Source organism: Archocentrus centrarchus, chromosome 9 (assembly GCF_007364275.1).
Source record: "Archocentrus centrarchus isolate MPI-CPG fArcCen1 chromosome 9, fArcCen1, whole genome shotgun sequence".
NCBI lineage: Eukaryota > Metazoa > Chordata > Actinopteri > Cichliformes > Cichlidae > Archocentrus > Archocentrus centrarchus.
In genome coordinates, this window is record NC_044354.1 from 20487319 (window position 1) to 20501625 (window position 14307).

Here is a 14307-nt window from a genome sequence, read left to right on the forward strand (position 1 = left end):
CACTATTTTATTGTATTTAATAATCATTTTATCTTGGGATTATTTTCATTTTTCATAGGTGTGGGCCTACAGAAACATCCTAACAATCAAACACTCAGAAACATCTTTATGTTTCCACCACGATAAAATTAGCTGAAACTTTCATTCTCCCTATCACAATCTTCTTTGTCTTTTAAAACTTGTTTTAACAATTTAATCTGCGAGAGAAACCTCTGAAATTCAATCATCAGTGTCTTCATTAAGGGAGCTCGCCATTGATTGATTCCTACTGTGAAGACACTGCGCCATCTAACGGATCCGATAATAATTGCGCCAAGGAAAGGATGAAATGCACTTCTTTTATCCATACGAAATGTGTTTCATTGTAATCATCGTGACTGTTATAAATAACCCTAGTTTCAGTGGTTATGGCCTCAAATTTTGTGGTTGTTATGATATATAGTTGCCACTCTGACACACAATAAAAAAAAGAGTAAAGGCGGACCAAAATACTAGCTCCTCTGCACTTCCTTGATCGTATTCGTAAAACGTCTCAAGAAGGAAGTATTTCTCCTGTCCCTGTGCACGTCTATGCTAAATAAGTGTAATTTAAAAGCTGCTTATACTTAGTGTGGGACTTGAGTATTCTTCACGGTTTAAGTAGTTTTTCTTAGCGAGCAACATCTACGCATGCGTGGAACCGGTATTTTACTTTTATTTATTATCATAGACTGCAGAAATTTGTTGCAGACAAATGAGCTTGGATTTGTCAGCGTGGTAGTGACGTGGAAGTGCACATTTAACAGTGTTTGGGCTGAATTACTGCGTGAACTATCTTGACTTTCTTTGGTCACATGACGCGACTTTCAGCCACCGCCGAAGTCACATGATTTGCTGCGCTGCCAATAAGGAAGAAATGGCCGCTCACTTGTCGTACGGTAGAGTGAATTTAAACATATTGAGAGAAGCAGCACGAAAAGAACTTCGGGAGTTTTTGGACAAATGTGCGGGAAGCAAGGTGATAAACCCACAAACGCTTGTGAAATGCAGTCGAAACACTGGCAGCTGTGGACTGGTATTGGCAGTCAATGCGGTCTCTGAGCCTCAGCCTCAGCCTTAGCCTTATTATGAGGCTGTCAGCTAATATAGCTATATTTTCAATGTGTAAAGCAGGACAGACAACATAGCCATATATCTGTGTATGTGCGGCATGTTATAAAATATTGGAGCTAAACGGCTAAATAACATAAAGTATCTCCAAGTGCATTTTCAGTTCGGTTAATTCATGACTCAAAGATTTGTCTGCGTTTTCCTCTTTAGGCCATAGTTTGGGATGAATATCTAACGGGACCTTTTGGACTAATAGCTCAGTACTCTCTACTGAAGGTAAGTGCTTTTTTTTTTTTGTTTGTTTGTTTTTTTTAACAAACCCGTGTCAAAAAATGTTGGGATGCTGTGTAAAATGTAAATAAAAACAGAATGCAGTGATTTACAGATCTCATAAACTCATTTCGTTCACAATAGAACATACATCAACAATAGAAAACACATCAGCTGTTCAAACTGACACGTTTTATTATTTCATGAAAAATCTTAGATCTTTTTGAATTTGGCAGCAACACACGTTTTGACAGGCGCAAAAAAGGTTGGAAAAATGGTAAATGGACTAGTTCTTTTATCGCGCTTTTCTGCTCCTGTTGAGCACTTAAAACGCTTTATACAATATGTTTGCATTCACCCATTCACACATTTTTTTTCTATATCCAAGTGCTTTCTGTCTAACATTCATACAAACATTCACACTCCTCAACTCAAGGTTCAATATCTTGCCTAAGGATACTTTGGCATGCAGACTGGAGCAGCCAGGAATCAAACCACCAACCTTCTGATTAGTAGATGACCTGCTCTACCTCCTGAGCCACAGCCACTCCATCTGTTTCTTTGTAGTAAGTGGTACTAAAAAGAATCAGCTTGAGGAACATTTTGCAACTAGTTACTAATTAATCGGCAACAGGTCAGTAACATGACTGAGTATTTTTTAAAAAAAAAGATTTGAGAGAGGCAGAGTTTCTCAGAAGTAAAGACGGGCAGAGGCTTTGGAACACAATAATGTTCCTCACTGTAAAATTGCAAAGAATATCTCATCATCGTGAATATCTCATCATCTACTGTTCATAATGTCATGAGAAGATTCAGAGAATCTGGAGAAATCTCTGTGTGCAAGGGAAAAGCCCAAAAAAATTAATACTGGATCTCGCAGGCAGCACTGCATCAAAAACGGGCACGACTCTGTCATGGAAATCACTGCATGAGCTCAGAAACACTTTGAAATCACTGTGAACACAGCTGTGCCATCCACAAATGCAGGTTAGAGCTCTATCATGCAAGGAAGAAGCCATATGAGCATGATCAAGAAACACCACCATCATCTTCTTCTTCGAAAGTGCATTTAAAATGGAAAACTGTTCTGTGGTCAGAGGCATCAAGATTTGGAATGGATGTTTTTTTTGGAAAACGTGGACATTGTGTCCTCTGGACTAAAGAGGGGAGGGACCATCCACCTTGATATCAGCACTCAGTTCAAAAGCCTGCATTTCTGATGGTGTGGAGGTCCATCATTGCCTGTGGAATTGGTATCTTACATATCTGGAAAGGAGCCATCGGCGCTGAAATGTATATACAGGTTTTAGAGCAACATGTGCTCCCGTCCAGATGTCGTCTTTTTCAGGAAAGGCCTTTCATATTTCAGCAAAAGAATGTTAAACTGCATACTGCATCTGTTACAACAGCATGGCTTTATGGTAGAAGAGTCAATGGGCTGAACTGGCCTGTCTTTGCCAACTTCAAACATTTGATGCATCATAAAACCAAAAATATGACAAAGCAGACGCAGGACTGTTGAGCAGCTAGAATCCTCTATCAGACAAAATGGGACAACATTCCCAAAAGTCCAGCAGCTGCTCTCCTCAGTTCCCAGATGTTTATGGACTGCTGTTAAAAGAAGAGGGAATGCTACACAGTGGGAAATATGACCCCGTCACTTTTTGAGGTGTGTTGCTGCCATCAAATTCAAAATGAGCTCATATTTTTCTTAAAATCACACTTTTTCTCACTTTGAATATTTGACATGTTTTCTATGTTCTGTTGTAAATAAATAGGGGTTTGTGTGATTTGCAAATTGCTGCGTTCAATTTTTGTATTTTACACAGCATCCCAACTTCTTCTGAATTGGGGTTATGTAATTTATATGTAAATTAACTCAGCAGACAAGGCCCAGATGTCTTATTGTCTAGTTTCTTTCCACAGTAATGTCATGTACCTAATGTGGCTTTAGGGTGTCATTTTTAACTTGTAGTTGCTGTTTTATTGTGGTCCTTTTCAGGAACATGAAGTGGAAAAGATGTTCACCCTCAAGAGTGGGAGGCTTCCCCCTGCTGATGTCAAAAATATCATCTTCTTTGTCCGGCCCCGACTGGAGCTTATGGACATTATTGCAGACAATATAACCAGGTGCGTGTACATGTCTCATATTCAAACTGCAATAAAGGCAAGGTTTTGTTTTCACATCCTTTCTCTCACTTTTCTCTCTTTTCACTTTCCTCCTGAATTGTGTAACTCTTCAGTGAGGATAGGCACCATTCATCCCGAGACTTTCATATCTTGTTCGTGCCCCGGCGGAGCATGCTGTGTGAACAGCGGCTGAAGGAGCAGGGCGTGCTGGGCTCTTTCATCAACATCGATGAGTATATCCTGGACCTGATTCCCTACGATGGGGACCTGCTCTCCATGGAGTATGAAAGTGCTTTCAGGGTGCGTTCAGGTTGTACAGTACAGATATGTATCAACCGCTAGCTTTAATATATATCTCTCTCATGCATTACTCTCCTTTGTCTCGCTTAGGAGTGCTACCTGGAAAATGACCAAACAAGCCTGTACCACACAGCCAAAGGTCTCATGACCCTGCAGGCTCTGTATGGCACCATTCCACAGATATACGGGAAAGGAGATTGTGCACGGGTGAGCGTGGTGTAACTTGCAGTAATTTGATACCTGAGGATCAGTTTTTATATGAAAATGGAGGCTCTGTAGCAGCCAGAAATACATTTTTCTGACAAAATCTCTACCTGTTCTCAGCTTGTTGCCAACATGATGTTGAGAATGAAGAGAGAGTTTGCTGGCAGTCAGAATCAGATCCTGCCCGTGTTTGATAGTCTTCTTCTCCTTGATCGTAACGTTGACCTGCTCACCCCTCTGGCCACGCAGCTCACCTATGAGGGTCTCATTGATGAGATTTATGGAATCAATAATGGTACGAATAAATCATTTTGATTTCTTCTTATTGTAGCTTTCATGCTAGTAGTTTCTAAAACAAAAGAAAATATTCTAAGCTGTGAGTTTTCCTGGGATTTTTCACCTTTTGTTTTTTTTAACTATTTTTTATTTTTACTTCTTTAAATCAAGTCCATGCTTTCATTCCATCTGCTTCACAGGTTATGTCAAGCTGCCTCCTGAGAAGTTTGCGCAGAAGAAGCAAGGTGAAGCGAGTAAAGATTTACCAACAGAGCCCAAGAAGTTACAGCTCAACTCAGCAGAGGAGCTGTACGCAGAAATCCGGGACAAAAATTTTAATGCTGTTGGAGCAGCACTCAGCAAGAAGGCCAAAATAATATCTGCTGCCTTTGAGGTTAGCCTTGTTTAAGTTTTATTTACTTATTTATTGTCTCTCTTGCCTTACCTGCTGTATTATAACGTGAAATTCCCTTCATTCCAATGTGGGTACTTTCACTGAGCATCATTAGATCAATTCCAGATATTCCAGGTAATCAAATCTGATTTGTAATCCATTTGCATTGCACAACAGAAATCTGTAAGATTAACAGTCATAAAGTACAAACTGTAAAAAGCAAAGTGCTTCCCAAGGCCACGCAACAAGGAAAGGAGCACAGAGCTCCAGTACATCTAGCATGTCAAAGCCTTGAATTTTATTACTCGTGTTTTGTGTGATAATGGTTTAGTTTATTTGGATGCTGTTTTATGAAGCTGCATTATGCTTGTTTTATTTATTCTTTTGTCTCTCAGGAGCGCCATAATGCTAAAACAGTGGGCGAAATAAAGCAGTTTGTCTCTCAGCTGCCTCACATGCAGGCAGCGCGAAGCTCTCTGGCTAACCACACTTCTATAGCCGAGCTGATCAAAGACATCACAAGTGCGTATATAACCTCATACTTTCCCCTTAAATTACATTGTGTTTTTTTAAATGCACATTTAGGGATACATCTCACGCAGCTATTAGGTTTAAAGAAACCTCCTGTTTCCATTATACTGCAGATCTCATTGACATTTGTTGTGCTGTAGTAAAATCTAACATCTCCCATTTCAGCGTCCGAGGCCTTCTTTGATAATCTAACAGTGGAGCAGGAATTTATGACTGGTGTGGACACAGACAAGGTATTTTTTATGTATTTGTGATTTTTATTTATTTCAAATGCAAAGGTACACTCACTGGCCAGTTTGTTAGGTATACCTGTTCATGTGCAGCAAATGTGTGATGCTATCATGCCAGTATGGACCAAAATCTCTGAGAAATGTTTCCATCATCATGTTGAATCGATGCCACAAGAATTAAAGCAGTTCTGAAGGATAAAGGGGATCCAATCCAGTAGTAGCTTGGTGTACCTATTAAACTGTCTGGTGTGTGTGTGTGTGTGTGTGTGTGTGTGTGTGTGTGTGTGTGTGTGTGTGTGTGTGTGTGTGTGCGCGCGCGCGCTGTGGTTTCACATGAAGTGCACTAAACACCTTAAAATTACTCGACTATGCAGGTGAACACGTATATAGAAGACTGTATTGCCCAGAAGGATCCCCTGATCAAAATCCTGCGTCTGGTGTCTATGCAGTCAGTCTGCAACAATGGCCTCAAGCACAAGGTGTTGGACTACTACAAGAGAGAGATTCTCCAGGTAAAGATGTAAAGATGCTTTCTCTGTGCACTTGCATTCTTGCTGAATCAAAAAGCAGTGAACTGCTTGCCATTCAGTAAACACAAAGTTGAAACTTGTAGGTTTTTAACAGTGGTTTTTTTTTTCCCTTCCCCCTCTGTGTGAAGACCTATGGTTATGAGCACATGCTCACGCTAAACAACCTAGAGAAGGCTGGTCTTTTGAAGCCACAGACAAGCTCGCGGAATAACTACCCCACTATTAGAAAAACCCTTAAACTGTGGATGGAGGATGCCAACGAGCAGGTACTCGATATAAGAAAAGAGGAAAGAACTTTTAAGTATTAAACTCGTGAAACAACAAGGGCTGACCTTTTAGTGTGTTTTTTCTGTTCCCACAGAACCCCAACGACATCTCATATGTGTACAGTGGCTACGCTCCACTTAGCATCCGCCTGACTCAGATCTTGGCGCGACCTGGGTGGCGCAGCATCGAAGAGGTGCTGAAAATGCTTCCCGGCCCCCACTTTGAGGAGAGACAGCAGCTTCCTTCTGGGCTTCATAAGAAACGTAAGGACTGAGGGAAGCTAGGACTGCTGTTTGCCCTTCTGCTCACAACAGAATGGGGGGGAAAAAAAACAACCTGCCTGCCTGCTGCGTGTAGATAAGACACAGGGTTTGTTTATGTCGGATGCTGAAAAGCGGCAGATTTATGGCATGAAACCAACAGAGCCACTGTTAGCTTGTCTTTTTTTTGTGTGTGCCTTTCTTGATAGAAAGGCTGAAAAAAACACTTTGCTTTTGATTTGTGAGTGACAGCCAGTGTTTTCCTTCTCTCTTCCTCCATCTTTTCTCCATCTTTTCATTTTGGCAGTAGTAGGTGTTACACTGATGTGAATAATGAATTTAATTATACGCTTGGTTTGAAATGTGCTAATTAGAACTGTGTTTGGGCATTAGACAGTTGACTTGTTGCTACATGCCTGCCTCACATTGGTTTTTAAAGGTGATAATAGAGGACTCTAATCTGGGGGGAGTGTATGGCTAAATTAATGTTTTAACATTTTTTAAAAAAGGTGCTTTAACAGAAGAGACTTGCTGATCTTTTACATTCAGTTGTATTGTATTAACAATAAATTTCCTAGTACTTAAAGTCTGGTCAGACTGGAATGAAGGGGGAAAAACATGAAATCCATTGTTAATTAGTTAGTTTTTATGTTGCATTTTAATGACATGCGTCTCCTCATCATGTCCTACAGGTCAGCAGGGAGAGAATCGGACAACGCTGGTGTTCTTCCTCGGTGGAGTGACGTATGCAGAAATAGCCGCTCTCCGTTTCCTCTCCCAGGTGGAAGACAGCGGGATGGAGTATGTTATAGCCACCACGAAGCTCATAAATGGCACAACTTGGATCAAATCCCTCATGGACCGCCCTGAATGCCAGGCACAATGAGTCACCTGCACGTACACCTGGCCACATCAAACAGCCCATGTACCAGAAAAGCTCAGCTGCTCTTTTGGGGTTTTTTTTTTTTATGTCTACATCACTGTACTGCAGGTGTTTCATTGATGTCTCTTGTAGTTAAACAGTAGCCGACTCTTTAAAACGCACCCTGTGAAAATTTATTGTAAACAAAGTTATGTCAGCAGTACCAACTGTGACACTGCAGTTTTATCCATGTTCAAGATCCACTCATAGAAATATTGCTCCTAACCTTTATCTGCCACCAACTGTATATAAAAGACTGATGAAGCCACAGTGACGTCACCCTTTGGTTTGTGAAGCCTCGTGTTTGTATCGGCTATTGCCATCTCAACTTTTTTATTTTATTTTATTTGTTAAACTTAATGTGTTTACTGTGGGGTAGATCTTATAGGATAGTAACTTGCCCATCAAGGTAGCTCTAAAGCATACCCAGCTTTATCCTCTGATTTGTTTCAAACAAGACACTAATTTACAAAATTAAACATGTTTTTCTTTAAAAAGAGGAAAAAAAAAAAAAAAAAGCAAGCAATTGAGACAGTCGGGTGACTTTTTGCAGATGAATCACCCCCTGCTGGTGAAAGCAGGTTTAGCCAGAGGCTACATCCATCTTTTATATACAGTCCATGATTTTCCCTGTCCTCCCTTTGAGTTGCGCCCATACAATGCAATATAACAGTGCAATGATGTCAGTTAAACATGTCTTTGTCCTTTGGTTGTGCTTCTATCACTGCATTTTTTTTGCTTTTCTGGGAGCTACTGTATATACTGTATATAGAATTAAAACCCTTGGCATATTTGTGGTGGCATGTATGAATAAGGATGCATTTGATTTGCCCTTTTGAAAGCTTTTGTATTTTTTTTTGTATGTTTTCTTTTGCTTCGATTAAAAATGGGTAAATAAAGTCTTAACTATAAATGTCACATTACTTGGTCACGTGATACACCATTAGGACTATTACAAATTAGTTAATTTTTGGAAAGGGAAGCTGATTGCGAGCGGATGAAAAGCAGAGATGGGAGTGTATTCCTGAGCAGTGCTCCAGTTCTCTGAAGGAGCAATTAGCACAGTAACAGGCCTCCTGATCATCTGATAATGGCCCTGTGCTGTCTGGAGAGCTCAGCCTATGATTTGACAGCACAGGACACTGATTGAATTAGGAGGCCATTTGCTCCATGTTCCGGTAGAGGATAACTCTGCGGCAGGAGGGTGTTTGATCTCTGTATCAGTCAATACCTTCTCTGTGCCTGATGCTATATATATATATAGGGAGACCTGCTGACAGCACTCACATATTTTGGTGACCCCTGTTTGGCTAATCTTTGTATTTTTCCTTCATGTTGATTGTGTGGAAGACCTGGAAACTACTTTGGTTAAATTTTTTAGAGAATTCTTAAATCTGTAAATTTTGGCCTGCTGTTTCTTTGAGGAGCAGGTGCAACAACAGTTATATTGCCATTACATCAATCCCAGGGGATTCAGATCCTTGTGATCAGTTTTTCCTTTTGGCTCCTCCTCTGCCATAAGAGCTTGAAACGCTCAAGACAGCACACATCAACTTGGACTTCAGGGCTAGCTGCAGAGGAGCCCTCCTGATCAGCTCCAACAACATAAAGGTGTAAGTGTTTACTTTTTTTTTTTTTTTTTGCACCATATAAATTATGTTTTGACCTTGCGTGAAATTATCTGGGATTCATGTATGCTTACATTTATCACTAAATTTTTTTCTATATTTTTTAGAGCAAGATGAATTTTTAAAGATAACACTTTTTTTTTTCCAGCAGGGAACAAAACAACACATTTCTATGAGCATAATTTATTGTGACTAACATGGTTTATTTATGGGTGTGGCTGTTACTTAATAGTGTGGCAAAAAATGACTTTAAAGAAAACATAGATTAAAGTGTTCAGTGTTCATTAAGCAAGAATTTTGCATGTTTCCCTAAAACTATCTGAAAGCGGTAAAGATGATGTTTAAGGCGAATGATGCCATTCAGTGTAGTGTTTGCAACTGTACACAAACAAAGCAGATCAATACTGAGCCCATTTGTGCAACTTAGGGATAAATTATTAAAGGTGGTTTTATGACAATGCAGTTTCCTCAGCTTTTACGCAGCTAGGAATAGATAACTTTTCATTTATGATACAAATAAATGTGCACATTTGCTGCAAAGGAACATACATCCCATCATTTTTCTCTAAATTTCTATACACAAAATTTAATTTATTCATACTGCCAGTATTATATGCAGTTCATGTATCTTTAATGAACTTTCAGCCACTTTTCTTGATCATGATTCTTTTATTTTGTACTGAAATCTGACAAATGTGTTTATTTAAAGAATGGGCCGAGGCAAAAACATGGGACACCTGACTCAGCTTGGTCGCGTGCAGAAGACACAGCAGGAACCCCTGGATGTGGAGCCCTTGTTTATCCGCTTCCTCCGGACATTCAAGGAAATCCTCAAATTTGTTCTCTTCAGTTACACTGTGCTGTTTGGTGCTTTGCTCCTTGCCAGGTGGACCACTTATTTTATGATAGGAAAGTAAAATGAAACTGACTGTTGGAGAGCTTGGACTTGAAGCTCATTAGCGATGTTTGTCAGGCAAACCTTGGGATTTGTGGTCTCTGGAGCTCCCATAAAACAACAATAACAGATGGATTTATTGTGTTTTCTTATCTGATTCACACAGTGGAGCTTGTGGCTTCTGTGCATGACCTTTTTCAGTGAAGCGAAACAAAGTGTTTAGAGAAACTCTTCAGTGAAACTTATTTTAAACAAGCCTGTCAGAATCCAGTGTGTTTGTTTTTTAAATGTTCATTTATAATCTGTGTGTTACAAAATGAACACACAGAAGCTATCAAACATGTTTGTATGGTGGAGTAGCATATGCTGAACTATTGTATATTGTCAGAAGATGTTTATGTAAATTCTGCTTATAATCAATGGCAATGCTTGTGGGTATTGTTTTCTTTGTTATAGTGCTAATATCTCCTGAACTCCACAAGTCAAGCAAAACTTTCCCCTCTGACGGGATTTCATGTGTTTATGAAAGCAGAACCAGTAAGCAGGTAAAGCAGGTAACTGCACAGGAGCCTCAGGCTCTGAAAGGGATTAAATCCTCCAGGTTTGTATGGCAAAGAATTTATGGTAATTTGATGGAGACCAAATTTGGTTGGTATTATATAATTATATTATATAGTCAGAAATGATTTAAGCCTCCTAGCAACACCTTTATTTTGACCCCCTCTCTTAGACCATAAAGGTAAAGACCGAGGTGCAATCCTGCTGTAATGCAACAGAGCGACAGTTTTAGCGTTACCAAAAATTTTTACAAATAACCATAAGAATGGTTCTACGAGTGTCACATAAAGACAAGGAAATGTGACAGCAAACTGGGAATATTACCATATCCATTACTATTATACCACTATCACTTTAAGAGTATTTCATGCAAGAAAGTTAATAAAGACAAAATGAGTGGTCAAAGCTGCCATCAATATGTTTAGGGTCAGATTTAGTAATGGTCTGCAGCGACTTAAAACCCTCTTTTGGCATCATAAGGCAGCTGTCGGGGTTTACCCAACACTGTGAGTTTTGTGACTGAAAGCTGCAGAGCAAATTAGCGTGATGATGCATTTGCAAAAATGAGCCTCTGTGTGTGTGTGTGTGTGTGTGTGTGTGTGTGTGTGTGTGTGTGTGTGTGTGTGTGTGTGTGTGTGTGTGTGTGTGTGTGTGTGTGTGTGTTTGTGCTTGTTGGCTCCAGAGTCCCAGAAGGGAACAAATTTTGGGAGGTGTTAATGGACTTGAAAGACATCCTTGAGCTTGCCATGCCTCATACATTTTACTGACAATAACACTCAGTACATATCTTGTAAGATTTCCGATCACAGGAAGCTGCTTCAGGAGGTCCTTTGCAGCTCAAGATTACGACCAGAGCATTATTACATTGAGCATTATCCTCATCTCATAAAATGTTTTGGTTCTCTGGTGTATCTCTGGACAATGAGATTTGAAGGAACACACAACGTTTCCAAGAAAATAGCTCATGAAACACATGACTAGAAAAATGTGCTGAAAACATTGTCAGAGAGACACGATGGCATTCTATTTGTCATCTCCAACATTTTTTAAGCCACCAATACAGACTTCAAAAGGGAAGTCTGTCTATATTGAGTCATTTCCTTCCGATACACATACATTAATAACGAGCTTCACAGACAGCAACAGTGCATCCAGCACGAAACAGGTAACCATTGAAGGCACATTTGTGGCTGGCATGTTTGTTTGCACTGGGACACATGCTGCCTTGAGTTTAAAGAGATCAGAAACATATTACTCATCAGAAACAACATCTTCTTTCCTGAAAGACTATGAGACCTGGTATATTTAGCATTTGCGGTCATGTGAGCTAACAGATCATAAAAGCAAGGGCCATTCAGTGAAATCTGTATGTGAACTGAAACACTAAAAAATGCCACTATTTGCCTACAAAGTTTCAAGCAAGCTAATTCTCACAGCAAAACATTTCCTTCCAGTGTCAGAGTAAAAAAAAAAAAAAGACACACTAGGCAGCCATCTTCAGAGAGATGTGGTGAAGAAAAGTAATAATAGTGTTTTATGTTACAGGTCTACCTAACACAGTGTAAATGGAAGCAACTAATGTCCTCAAACTAATAAGAGTCATCCTTGATGATGTCACTGCTGAGAGGCTTGTTCTGCCCTCTCGTCCTGAGACTGTAAGTGCCCTCTTAATAAGTTGAAACTGGCCTATGACTTTCACCGTCAGTTTCAAGACCCAGAGTTTGACAATGCCCTCTGCAGAGATAGATTTGTTGATTTAGATCTGAGTTCAACAATCACAGATGGCAGTGTTACTGTCTGATAACACAGATTGACCTGAGCATCTTAGCCGATGGCCAGAGATCTCTAAAAATTCCAACATTCTCCTATGACAAGGAACGTCAACTGGTGGCCAGCGGGCCACATCTAGCCCACTGGAGCTTTCCATCCGGAAACCCCGAATAGTACTGCCACAGGTACTATATGTCAATAAATCATCATAACCCGTTAAATACTGTCTCTGGCCAGTCTGAATTGTCAAAAGCCTCCAAGCGCGAGTTTCCGTTGCCCTTAAATGCCTCCATGTCCCTAGAACCATCAGAATGCAAGATCAGACCATGTGACTTCAAGCATTTTCTGGCTACACTGAGCAGCAGCACTGCCAGTATTAGAATATTTAGGGGAAGGATGAACTTGCTTTCAGTATAGGTGCATGTTTAGGGTCAGTCAGTGAAGTACAGCTCCTGTGAGTGCCCGATTGGCCAAGACAAGTGCCATCATATGGCGGCGATATTGATTTGGGTGGAGAAGAATGTGTCTCGCACCAACGTGGAATGTGTGTGGAAGAGGGCAAGGGCATGGAAAGCAGACAAGACTGTTGACAAGAGGGTGTCTGAGATTACATCATCAACAACACAATGTGAGCCATTCATTTAAAGTTCTCTTTGTTTTAAGTATTCTCAGCTTTAAGGTCAGCCTTGTGTTTTATAAAGACAAACGTATTCAGTGTACATAAAAATTTTTTAAAAAATGTGCATTGAGTGAATAGTCCAAATAAAATGCTGTTAATTTTGATATAGCATCCTCCCTTGAAATAATTACTTATTTGGTCCCATCCAAACATACTCAAACAAACATACTCAACGTATGTTTTTTTTTTTTTTATTTCAGCTGGAATCAAAACACAAAGTATGGGCTCTGGCATCACTGTCAAAACTTGGGCATTTTAGAGGGATTGGGTAGATTTTGAGTCCAGAAAGGCCACAGGTAATACTTCAGTTTTGACATTTACTTTGACTCCTTTTATAAATTATATATATATTAATGTAAACTCTTGTAAATTACAGACATCAGACTGGCCTTGTCCATGATTTCTACTTAAATTTAGATGTATTTTGTATACTCTACACCAGGGATCCTCAAATCCAGGCCTCGAGAGCCGGTGTCCTGCAGGTTTTAGATGTGTCTCTGCTTCAACACACCTGAGTCAAATATAGAAGTCATTAGCAGGACTCTGGAGAACTTGACTGCATATTGAGGAGGTAATTCAGCCATTTGATTCAGGTGTGTTGGATCAGGGACACATCTAAAAGCTGCAGAACACCAGCCCTCGAGTGCATTGATTAAAAAAAAAAAAAACTTTTGGGCCCCTTCAAACACTTCAGTGCAGCTTAAGAAAACATGTGGAAATAGACTTTATTTAAATATACTTTGTTTGGCAAAACTTGCTTGTGTTTTGTCTTTTTCATGTGATTTCTAAAGCTGCTACAAATTAAACTTTCAGGGCCACTAACAAAACAAGATAAGCTTTTTAATCAGCTTTAAAAAAAAAAAAAAAAAACTACTCAATAAAACCAACTTTTCAAAGTTTTTGGTACAAGAAAAAAATGAAAAAATTGCCGTCACTGCTCTGCTAACTCAGGGTTTGATTTAATATGCTTATCTGTTAGTTACCCAAGAAAACTTGGTGAACTGCATGTTTGTGTATAAAAGGTCGGCATATCGCAAGAAGCGACTCACAGCCTGAGTGCAGTCCATTGGCGCTCATACCCTCTTTCCTTCTTCAAAACCCAGCTTGGCCAGTACAAGCTCAAAGAAGGCTCTAAAGTTGTGAGCAACAAGGGGTCTGTGCTTCTAAGAATGCATTTCAGACAAAGTGCTATTTTCACCCCTAAAGGCACGTGATTGGGGAATCCTTCATGAGCCAAAATGCATTCAAAAATAATCAATAATCTGCACCAATGTTACATGAATTGTTAGTGTTCACATAAATTAAGTTTCGGTATTTCATAAGAAAAAGTTTTGGCCAAAAATGTTTCTGAAAATAAAGACCAACACATTTATC

At 39.7% G+C, this 14307-nt stretch overlaps 1 protein-coding gene across 1 annotated transcript; it reads left to right on the plus strand.

Annotated features, from left to right (window-relative positions):
* The first annotated feature begins 859 nt into the window (after positions 1–859).
* On the plus strand, positions 860–7922 carry vps33a (VPS33A core subunit of CORVET and HOPS complexes). The gene is made up of 13 exons (XM_030737426.1): positions 860–997; positions 1300–1365; positions 3362–3489; positions 3603–3789; positions 3880–3996; positions 4114–4288; positions 4470–4663; positions 5059–5185; positions 5360–5427; positions 5799–5936; positions 6083–6220; positions 6316–6484; positions 7174–7922. The coding sequence occupies exons 1-13, from the start codon at positions 866–868 to the stop codon at positions 7365–7367; spliced, it is 1833 nt and encodes a 610-aa protein (XP_030593286.1). The 5' UTR covers positions 860–865; the 3' UTR covers positions 7368–7922.
* The last annotated feature ends 6385 nt before the right edge of the window (positions 7923–14307 follow it).